The sequence below is a fragment of the Pteropus vampyrus genome, unplaced genomic scaffold (assembly GCF_000151845.1).
Source record: "Pteropus vampyrus isolate Shadow unplaced genomic scaffold, Pvam_2.0 Scaffold68, whole genome shotgun sequence".
In the NCBI taxonomy this organism is placed as follows: Eukaryota; Metazoa; Chordata; class Mammalia; order Chiroptera; family Pteropodidae; genus Pteropus; species Pteropus vampyrus.
The window spans coordinates 6,774,143-6,786,528 of record NW_011888849.1 but is presented as its reverse complement, the minus strand read 5'-3'; the positions used below and the strand labels follow the sequence as shown (position 1 = coordinate 6,786,528).

At 34.3% G+C, this 12,386-nt stretch overlaps 1 protein-coding gene across 1 annotated transcript in view; it reads right to left on the bottom strand.

Annotated features, from left to right (window-relative positions):
• The window catches only part of PRKG1 (protein kinase, cGMP-dependent, type I), a 1,084,330-nt gene that overhangs the window by 413,532 nt on the left and 658,412 nt on the right, over positions 1-12,386 (bottom strand). The window contains exon 4 of the mRNA XM_011361647.1: positions 10,356-10,461. Within this exon, the coding sequence (XP_011359949.1) occupies positions 10,356-10,461 (106 nt within the window). The remainder of the gene's footprint in view (positions 1-10,355; positions 10,462-12,386) is intronic.

The window sequence follows — 12,386 nt, the reverse complement described above, 5'->3', positions numbered from 1 at the left end:
TTGTCCTTTTCTGGTACCCCAAAGCACTACCTCTGTTTATTTTAGTATATTCAATTTCAACTAGTTTTGGAGAGATCAAATTAACAGGGATAGGTAGCACCAACAGATGAGCCAGGTGAGACCAGGATAGGAATATAGACAGGTTGGTGAACCAAATTAGTGAGGTATACAGAAACATGGACGTAATGTAGCTTGGAGACAAAGCCAATATTGAAGGAAGGATTTATGGATGCTATGATTTCCAGAGAGCAAATAGCCAGGGCTTGAAAAAAAATAAGTCAAATGTGTAGCTCAGGGAAAAAAAAAAAAAAATCAGAGAAAAAGAAAGCAATGTCAGCCACTGAGTCCTAAAGTACTTCAAGTATGATCTGTAATATCACTGTATAATTGTTAATTCCAAAATCTGCTGTGAATAATTCTGTCCTGAGTTTTAGAATCTTAAGGATGGATAAAGGCCAGACACTCTTCAGAAAAGAACGAGTAAAGTGCTCTGCAGTCAAAGACTACTGCAGTGGAATGAGCTAGGTCCTCTCTAAAGAGTCCTTATATGGTCCAAAGAAGGAAATTAACCTATGAGAAGGTGGAAACTTAATCTAAAAATAAGTCAATTTTATTTCTTTATTGACAATTCACAAGAATCTCTGAACGGAAACCTCTGGTATTTGGATTATTTTTTTGTTTAAGTAAATATAGTAAGTATAGTATAATCAGATTACTGTGAAATTTATATGAAAAGAACTAATTAAAGAAGTCAGTCATGTACTTTCAAATGCCAGAGCAATCTAATAAGAACTATGGAGAACAAATATTAATGATAAGAGAAAGAAATATCTTTTCTGAAGAGCTTGATTTTTTTTTTAACCAAACAAGCTATCTCTTGTTTAATTATATTAGAGAGCTTTTAACTGAAGTAAAAAATGTTTAGTGCTAGAAAGCTCAATTAACAAGCTGTTAGAATTCTGAGAATCAGAGCTTGGGTCAGCATGAGTGAAGACTGGGTGAACTGTCATTAAGGAGATAATATATGCTTATGATGGGCTAAATAAATGAAAAAATGTTTTCTAGAGGAGACTCCAATTTTCATAGATTTATCTTACTTCTTATGTAATACAATAAGCTATTTTTTTGTGTGCTTATATTTCTAACCTGATTTGGGCTAATTCTACATATGTAACATGAAATTCTTAATTTTTGCCAAGTGGTTTAATCACTACTACTACATACTTAGATACCTTTCACCTTGAGGAACAAGTGTCTGAAAGGAATTCAGATATACATTAGACATTTTAAACAGCAAAATACACTGGTTTAAGTTTTTTAAAAAAGTATTTTAATCATATGTTGTTTGTATCTAACTTTACCCTTAAGAAGCTATTGACTACACTTCTCTATCTGAATGTACTTATTTATTGAGAGAGGAAGAGAAGAGGAAAAGAGCAAAGAATGAAGGAAAAGGGAAGGAAAAGAGAGAGAAGAAGAAGAGGTAGGAAAGAAGTTTGTCTTAATACCATTTAGAATAATATTTATTAACAAGAAAATAATGTCTTGCTAGTTAGGGTTTAGCTACTTTTCACATTCACTTGGATAGTCTTACAGTATGTTTTTATCCAGGCAATACTGAAACATAGATTAAAAATAACAACAAAATCTCTAATATCCCCAAACTCCCCTGCCTCCAACACAAGGACTTAATTCTCACAAATAGTGCTGCTGCTAAGTATACAGAATTCAGGGTACATATAACCAAAACAGTTGAAATTTGCAAGAATTCAGAATTCTCTGAAATCAAAGTCCTTGAATTTTAGTGTTTTTTTTGTTGTTTTTTTTTTTTTTTAAATACCTTAAATCTTGGCTATATTTGTGGTAGATTTACTTGTGGATTTAATTCCTCTCAAAAAAATAAATAAATAAAACCAACACATCCATCCTCTAAGGCAACTTTGATTTATCTCTGTTTGCACAAAAGACCAGAGTACTTAAGCAGTTTTTTCCAAACATGAAATGCAGTGTTTACCCATTGGACCCCATCCAGTCAACTGAGAAAAGAGAATTCATTTATTTCCTTGAAAAGTATGAATAATTTTACATTCTCTATATATATTTATAGGATAACTGAAGTTGTACAGCTTAATTGGAATATTTCTAGGGTTTAGCATTAATATTTTATCACTTATTATATACATATAAATTTTAAAATGATATGATTATAAGGAAATTTCAAAGAAAAAAATCCTTTTCTCATTTTTAAATGACTTTTTAAAAACTCAAGATTCCTTTCATATATGGATGGATGATTATACACACACACATAAATACACTAATTAATGTAACTTTCTATAATGTTTGAAATGTATCAAAAGATAAATTTCCAAGAACGAATTTTTGGAATGAGTATTTCCCATGTTCCCCAATGGATACTTTTATATTTCACTTTTTAAAAATGATAAATACTGATCTATTGAACTTTTGACATTATCCATTCTGGAAGTTGTTGGCCTATAGTAATTAAGAGAACAAGAATTCTGGGATTGGGTCTAGCTATGTGATGCCGAGAAAGTTGCTCATTTTCACAATTGCAATATTACCTCTTCACTAAAATGGGGATAACACCAACTATATCTCAGAGGGTCTTGTCCAAATTAACTGAGATAAAGTGTGCAAAGTATCAGGTGCAGGCTGTTTTATTTTTGTTTTCTCACCTATGTCCTTCATCGCTATGAAAATACTCACTGTGGGCAAGTGTTCACCACTAAGCCCATCTTTCTGTCACCAAACATCACTCCAGATGCTCCATCTAATAGCTTTCCTTTCCAGTGTGTACTTTTTTAAGCCCTAGATAAAACAGAAAAGCAGATTCGGAAATACCCATGCTGATAAACTGCCAGATTCTAAGTTTAAATTCCACCTTGGTAAATCATATTGGTAAATAAGTTATACTAACTTTATTTTGCCAAAAAAAAAAAAAAACCCACCTAAAAACAGGACCTTTGATGCACATTCCACCTCTTTCATACTTTTTCTTTATGAACAAACTGATATACTCTCCTCCTCTCAAGACAGATAAAGTGTACAAGCGAAGACATATACTTTGTCTAAAACACCCTGTTTACTTTGTCCCTCAACATTTTCTCACTCCTACTCCAGAGATTCTCTAATTTCTCTCCAACTATGAGTAAGTAGGCTTCGGCAACAAGCAGAGAAATTGAGGTTGCCAGGATCCAAAAATCCTAGATTTTTAATTTCCTCAATAGCGTATGGATTCTTTCTGCACTTATTCATTGCAAAGTAATTTTCCTTATGAAAAAGAACTCCCTCCCAGATGCACTAATCCTTCGCATAGAAAATCTTTTACAAAGATAGGATTGTAAGTAGACTCTATATGAAGGATATAGAAATGAAGTAAGATTCACTTCAGGAATGATGTAGAAGTTTCAAAGCTATGACAATGAAATGGAGGAATAGCAAACTGCTTCATCACACTGCTTTGGAGTGTTGAGAAAGTATCCTCAGGGTTACCACAAAGAAAAGCCAGGCTACTATCACCACAGGGACACAGGGAGAGGAAGATAATGGAGCAATGCATTAAGCTACTAGCCAGGAACATCATCCCAGGGGGAAAACTGGATTTAGCTGTGTGAGATTCATTACTTGACTCAAATGGGAATTACTGGCCACAAAAACCATGAATCAGGTACCTTACTAATTATTTACAAGGATTACTAAGAATTTACACAGGTAGAGGTGAATATACCTATATACGAAATGTATAATATTTTAAATCAATGTATAATTATACAAATATCAAAGATTACATTTTCTTCTAAAAAGAATTGATCTAGAGACATCTATGCAAATGCTAGGTGACAATGATAAATTAATGGCCACTTTTTTATTTATCTGTTCCCCATGTCATCTTTAATGAGAATGGATCTGATACCACAAAATGGACTGTGAGAAGGCTTGTTTGCAAATGGAGTGAGAAAGTGCCTCTGTTTATCCTTCACATTATTTCCCTTCAAATTAGAACCATGCCAGCTTTGTGAAGCTTAATTCTAATGCAGGTTTTATAATCTTCTAGAAAAGCTCTATTAAAGCTCAAAGCTTAAGAGCATAATGGGTCACTTACATTTTAAAAATTAAAAAAAAATCTCTAAAATCCTTAAAACTATTTTTATATATACATTTTACTATCCCTCTTTATAAATTACAAGAGAAAAATCTGGGGAAAGCAGAATCATGATTTTGATGTCCCACAAATGTGATCTCAACAATTCAGTTAGACTATATTGTTGTCTGTTATGTAATTCGCTCCCCAAAAGTAGGATCTTGATTTCTTTGGGCTAAAATGTACCAAAGGTACTCTATTAGTACATGTCCAAATAGTTCAATTCCTTAAAAGAAGATCACAGATCACAGCCTAAGCAAGATCAGGTACTCCTTAAAGACAACCACCTGTGTATGAGAAGTTCCGGGCAGGAGGATAAAAAGGAGCCCAGAGCCACAAAGACAGATGTCCGACCATATGATGCCAGAAGACACTGATCCTGAGCTCTTCGTCATTTAATACCCATCATAGCAGTGGTACCCAACCTTTTTTAGCACCAGAGACTGGTGCTTCTATGAGAATCTAATCCTTGATGATCTGAGGGGTTGCAGAGGCGATGATGCTAGCGCTGGGGAGTGGCTGCAAATACAGATGAAGCTTCACTTGCTTGCCTGGAGCTCACTTTCTGCTGTGCAGCCCAGTTCCTAACAGGCCATGGACCTGCACTGGTTAGTGGCCCAAGGTTGGGACCCCTGCATTATAGAAATAATGGTGCCTGCTTATTACATGCTGGTCATGTGGATTTACAAACAACTGAAGGCCTTTCTACTGAGCTTATGCAATTCTTAAGACATTTTCACTTTCATTCACCACCATTTCAAATGATAGTTCCTATGCTATTATAGAGCATGTATTTCTGAGACCATATCCTAGTGAGGTGGGAGTGGGGAGTAAGAGGAAGAAAAGATTACTGAAGCTTGGGGGAGGGGCTCATTAGAGAAAAAAATATAATGAATGAGAATCCCAGATACACCAAGGACAAAGTCAACCAACTGGCCAAATTTCCAGGCAAAATAAATGCCAATTTGTTGAGGAAGGCAGCGAGGTATAGGGACTATCATTTGAGCGTCCAGCAGTTAGTTATCAAGGCAGCATAGGGTAGAGTCTCACGGTATCAGTTCTGGCACCACTGGTCCACCCCTAACTAGCTAAGGAACTTGAATTCTTTGCCTCAGTTTTCTCATCTGTAAAATGGAAATAGTGTTAGTACTTTATAGATTTTTGTTGAGGAATAAATAAGTTAATACACCTAAAATGTTTTGAACGCTGCTTGGCATACACTCAATAAATGATTGCTAGTTTTTTGTTTGTTTGTTTGTTTTTTATTCCTAATTAAAATCTTTCATGGTGGGGGGGTTCTACTATTTTTGATTGTAGAAACTGAGTTTAAGTTTAAAGAAATTTGCCTAAGGTTACATATTTATAAATGTTGAAGCCAAAATTTAAATCTAGACACTCTTCACATCAGTAAGTCATACACTTACAATACATAAAATATATTTCCTAAAAATTATATATGTATATTTTTAACTTTATCTTATGTCCTCGATCAGTGATTCTTCAAGAATGCTCCCCAGACCAGCAGTATGAACATCAGCTGAGAACTTGTTAAAAACGTCAGTTTTCAGGCAAGCCCCGTCCCACATCTGTCTTTCAAAGTTGACATTACAAGGGCAGCCATGTGCAGTTAAATACCTTCAAAATCTCCAAACTGGAAAATTCTATTTATGGAGACTACAATAAGAAACTTAATGGCTAATATTATTAATGACTCTTTCAGTTCAGGAAAGGGAAATCAAAAATTTTAAATTGTTTTCAGAGACATTTGATTCTATTTCTGCCACAGCAGGCATGCTTGACATGCTACACCATAGCTCGCCCTGGGAAATACACCCATTCAAGGGGAGAGGAGTTTCTTGGGATAACCTCCACTGGGAGGGAACATGGAACATATATGGAAAAGGAAAGACCACCATGTGACTAGAGCAATGCGAGAATGAGAAAGAGGAGAGATGAATCTGGGGAGATCAGCCGGAACCAGAGGAGAAAAGGATTTGAGGACAACGCTATAGACTTTGGCTTTATTCTTAAAAATAGTAAGAAGTCATGGAGAGGTTTTGTACAGGAAGATGACATGAGAATAACTGCCTTACCAAAAGATTCCTTAGTGGATAAAGAAAAGTTTTTCTGAGAATCAACAGGGTGGCTTAAGTAGCTTAAACTCTAAAGAGTTCCTGCTGCGTCTACAATTTGTCAGTGAGGCAAGTAATATAAACAGAGGTTCATCATCATTATCGTCTTTGCCATCATCATCATAGACTGGGGCCAACAAAAAACCCAGTTCCTACATGCACATCCCAGTGGTCACACAGCTGCATTCTAATGTTCTTCTGGGAACAGATGCCAGTGCCAACAGTGGCACAGAGAATATGCTCAGAAAAAAGCAACACAAATGAACTCACAGTTATTTGGCTCAGTTTTCAGAATCCATCTTAAAAACAAAAGCATTTTTCAGTAGCCAAAGAAGATGGAAAATGCTGGCAACTGGCAAAATTATTACTGAACCTGTAACAATCTTGCCTTACTTAGTAGCAATGTCCCTTGAATACTTTTTCTGCTATGCTCCCATAGAAACATCTGTGTTTACATCAGGGAATGTGAAATATAGAGACAAAAAAGAAACGACTAAATAGGATTAAAGGACTAAAATCAGTTTGATGTGGCATTTAATAGCAAGGAGGGAGCCAAACCACATGACTGGTAGTTACAAAATGGATAAACACACTGGAATGAAAATAAAAACCAGCTCTGACAATCGAGAAAAATCCTTGCATTTTGGCAGGGCATTTATATGCCTGCTGTGTTCACTTTCCTCATCCTCAAACTTACTGCTTATTTAGAAAAATAAAGGAGGAATGCGGTGGGAAGATGAGCAGTGATACAGCATCATTCCTTTTTTTAGCCCATCACTTCCGCTGGAATTCCTGTTGGGAAGTTGGTCCAGTGTACAAGAGAAACCCTACAGCAAAGAATTCTGATTTGTAATATCATTTGCAGAGTTTTTTTTTTTTTTTCTGATAATGCTACAATTGCTTCAACTCTTTAATAAAATATAAAGTGTATGATATCTCTGGTACAAAAATTCATTTAAAAGTTTTATTTAACAAGCACATTAAAATGGAAAAAAACAGCCCCCCATTACGCAGATTACTACAGAGAACTTTAAATTATTAAATCTATATTTTTATAATGTTAAGGTAAGTGAGCCTTTCTAAACATGAAGCTATAAAGGAAAAAAGTTGATTGACCTGAATATATAAAACTTTAAAGTTTTTACGCGATGTAAAAGTGTGATAAGCAAAATTTTTAAAACCCAGCAACAAATAAAGACATAAAACCAATTCTGAAGATATGGAACAAAATTTAATTAAACTTTGTTGTCTTAGTTTTTGACAATATCTATAATTTCCTTTGGAGATATTATGTCATCTCTTCACAGCCTTGCAAAATAAATAGTAGCAAGTAGTTAACCCGAGAATGTAAAAGCAGAATGAATATTATTTACTCTATCAGCTTTATGAGTATGAACTTGTGCAATGGCACAGGGCCCAAGCTTGCAAGATCCCTATGCTTGGTCTAATACTATGTTGCCAACATCTTGAAATTTTTAACAATTTTTGAAAAAGGATCCCTGAATTTTCATTTTTCACTGGGCCCTGAAAATTATGTACTGGTCCTACACTCGCTGTCCTATACACTGCCTGTATCAAAGCCGTAAGTTTTGTACCAAAGAAGAATAGCAAGATGCTTAAGAAATAGCTCTAGTAGTAAAATGTTTAGAAGTAGAAATAAGTTTAGTAGTCAGATTATAATAAAACAAAGTAGAAAATGAGACACATGGTAAAGATGAGGCTCTAGGGGAGGGAGAGGTTATTTCTTGGGGGAATGAGAGCACTATATGTAGAAGAGACAGCTTTTAGTTGAACCTAAAAAGAGTGATTTGAACATTGACGATGGGGAAAAAAGGCAAGAGAGGCAGTATGCTATACAAAAGCACAGAGACTGCCTGGGCACATGGAATCATTTGGTTTGCCTGGGGCAAAAAGAAACCAGGCTGAAAAATCATGCTGGCATTGGCTGTGGGAGAGCCTTGAATATTCCAGCTAATGAAGCAATACATAATTCAACAGGACTTGTGAGCCACTGAAGGGTTATAAAGAAAGAACCAGTTGGTCACAGTCATAATTTAGGGAAGATTAAAGCTGGCCCCAGGCAATGATGGTCTTGTGTCACCTCTCTGAATTTCCTGCTCAGTACTACATTCACAAATGATATAGACTTGATGTTTTATACAGTAGCTGGATGGAAGGTGAAAAAGTCAGTGCCTATGTCTTTTTAATTCAACCAGTTATAGTTTACCTGCTATATAAGCTGACGAACAAGAAATGTTCATTGACTCCAAAGAACCAACTTTTACTGTTTAAGGTATGACTTTGCAGAATAATAACAAATTTAGGCAGCTCAGAGAATATAAAAATGAACAATATCCAAGGTCAATTAAAAAAAAAAAATCCCTCTCACTCTCTGCCTCTGAGAGGAGATCACACTCTGTGGAGTGTTACCCCTTTTATAATAAACTTTGCTTTTGACTCAAAAAAAAAAAAAAAAAAACCAAAAAACACAGTAAGACATCTCCAGTCTCTGTTTCCTGAAATATCACCTCTAAAAAACGTTTTTGTTAGAATTATGCAACATTGACATTCCATTTCCTTGTAAAAACAAACTTATGGAAGCAGAAACCAACATCATAAGTGCCCAAGACTTAGGCACATGAGACAAATAATGCATTGATTACCAATTGAGATCTTTCTCTATTAGAGCTGCATCAGAACAAATCAGTAACTTGTACTTCAACTAAAAGGTTAAACATATTAATCTCTTTCTCCATAGACATTCACACATACATGCACCTAAATCTCTCTATGTATCATATATATACATACATATATATCAACACATATACATATTAATATATATACACATATACCAACAAACACAAGCACATGCATACGGCCTCTAAATGAGTTTCCTTGCAATCTATACTAAACTCCAAACAAATTTACATTTCTATTTCTTCTAAATGTTTTATCCAATTATATTGAAGAAAAAGCCCAACACCCCATTGAGTAATAGTTCAATATATTACTTGACATCAACTTAGAATGTTATTGTCCCTTTAGCAAGAATATGAATAAATTTTATGTGAAAATGAAAAATATATAAATATCAAAATACTGAAGTAAGGAATACTAAAATTGCACCTTAGGAAAATGCAATATATATCTCTTAAGATGTACCACTGAAAGAAAAATGTAAACTCGATTTTTTAGCTTCACTTAAACCATTTCTTCACCCCAAAATAATATAAATTGAAAAAGCCACTTTTATATTGCAGCTATCAAAAATGAAATCTTAATTAATGATACACACCCCATTAGTTCACATAATCATTGCAGCGCTATTTAATGATGGTTCTATTTTCAAATGAAAGGTGATTAACTGCTTTCTGAAAAGTCAGTTGTCAATATTCTTTGTAATAATAACATATTTTCTTAAAATTAAAATAAGCTTAGAGAGAAAAAAATTCATTTTAGTGAGCCTCAGTGTTTTTCTAAGAAATGACAAGCTGGTTTTTTAAATTCCAATTTCCATGCTGTATTGAGTTATTATGATAATATATAATCTCAAGAAAAGAAAAGCTTTTGATATTTTGAAACTATAACTTGAAATGAATTTAATTTGGGAAACTAAACTCAGGATTAAAGGATAATAAGCTTCTTCCTGAAACTTTTCCATCTTAGTCATCTGACCTTTAATATGAAAACTTACACCAGAGATGATTCAGTCTTACGATGCAGGTTGTTTTAGAAGAGAGACCATAAATATATTAACTGATACATAGAAATGGACTCAATATCCATTTTTTGTTCAAGCAAAATCTCATCTGTTTCTCTGAGCTGTACTCCTCTATGAGAGAAAGTTGAATGAAACGATGAAGTTCTGACTTAACCTCATATCATGATAATAGATACTAGAAATATGAAGGAGCTAGTACAAAGTCTTGCACTTCCACAAATTCATAGGCTATTAAGATTGAGATAAAGGCAAAAATTCTTCCCTGTGCTGCACTTGGGAGAAGAGGATTGTAAAGGCAATAAACAGGTCTCAGAAAGAAAAGAAAGCACCCTACCTTTTTAAAAATTCCATATACTCGGTATGCTTGATGAGTCCTGTCCTCATCATTATTGTTTGAAAACATTGTCGATCAATAGCCCAGAGCTTCACATTTACAAGAGCTGGAGGAAAAAAAAAAAAAAAAAAACAGGGGGAAAATTAATTACAGAATTTTAACTGGGAACTATATCCTGCAAAAAGAGATGAGTTATTCATGAGAGGTATGAAAATGACTAGTCTTCATTTAAAGCTGTTATCATAATGTTATCCTGTTGCATAGTTCATAATTTTCCATGCTAGCATTAATGTCTAAAAGAAAGGTTTCTGTTGCTCTATGTCCCGAAGGGATGAGGATAACTAAGTACACATTGAAAGTATTTAGTAATTCCACAATTATAGATGAAGGAAATTGCATGAAGAGAAAAAGAGGTTCAGAAGTAATAACACTCCCTGATAATTACCACAATAGTGCTAATGACTCATATGACCGTATTTTAATTGTAAAAACCAGAGGTGAAAATTCAATTTTCCGATTTAGGGGTAAATTTAGTACAATAGAAATCGTAATTACACAATAATTTCTACACGAAGCTCATTTTACAAATTGCAACCTGTTCCCAAAGTTACCAAATAAAGTTATATTAGATATGTTTGTTGAATTTTAATTTCTGCTTTTACATACCACTGTCTTTAACAATGAATAAGTGCTAAAACTGAACATCACAGAATTTAACTATTTGATCTATTAAGCACATGAATAAGAAAAAAATTTTAGAAAAATACAGATGTTATGTCTCAGAATACTTGGGTTTTAAAAGAGTACACTAAAAATCTTGGTAATTGAACATGTTTGGTAGATATACAAAATGCTTACTTTACTATTTTCTCTATTTTTATGTATGTCAGCAAATTTTCAAACAGAAAATGTACGTTAGCGCATGAATTAAAGAAGCCAATTCACATATGATACCCAAGGGGGATGGGGTGTGCAGGAATTTGAACAAGGCCATAGAATGGGGCCAGGATATAGTTTAATAAGCTACAGAAAGACAAGAGAAACACAATTTCTCTTATTCACAGTTCTCAGACTAAGTCCAGTAAATGTAAAGGATCAAGATTTGGAGGTAAGGGAAGGGAAAAATGTTAATTAGGCTAACTGTGTGCCTGGTGAAGCAGGGCTAGAAGTAACACAGAGGAACGGGGAGATGATAAAAGAAATATTGTACTCTAGAGTAAATTTCTATCTTTGAATTTTACCTAATTTTCCTTGCAAATTGATTAAAGCTAAGAAACTAGAACAATATTTCTCTCTTGTCCAGATCATTACTGGAGCGAAAAAAAGGTGCTCAGTTAAATAGAAGACTAGTGTGCATAGCTCCATTTCAAATACCCTTTAAAAATGAATCTTCATCAACAAAGCTCATCTCACAGGTATTTCCCAGCCATATTCTGAATCCAGCTCATTCTAGAACACCTGGTTACTTAAGACAAACCACGAGACTGGATGATATAGCCACAAAGAACTGCAAAAATCAAGAGAAGATTCATAACAAATAGAACCTTATAAAATGATAGGAGTTGAGTTAGAAGAAAGATGGACAAAAGGTAATCGAGTGAGAAAAGTACATAAACTAGAGCACAGCTGGAAGTGAGCTAGGGCTGTGGAAGTCCAGTCAGGGATAAAACAGACTAAAATGGCTGAGATTTCTGTAGAGTTGCTACATAATTTGAGACTAGGTTGTTAGAGAGTCCTGGAAGACAGGCATATGAAGCAAGGATTAGTTTGATGAACAGAAGCTATTAAAGATCTTAAAAAGACAAGGAAAAAAAGAAAGCTAAGAACTAAATTTTTAAAGGATATGCCATGGGTACTTCAAAAAATTTAAATGCTTACAAGAAAGAAAAATCAATATTTTCTGTATTTATTATCATTCTTAATAGTTCCTAGGTGTTATCGTTTGGGGGCGATTTGAACTCCAGAGTCACCCCAGCAGCATGGGGCGGGGTAATGAAGCAGAAGTGCAATTAACATTTTTCCTTATTTCTT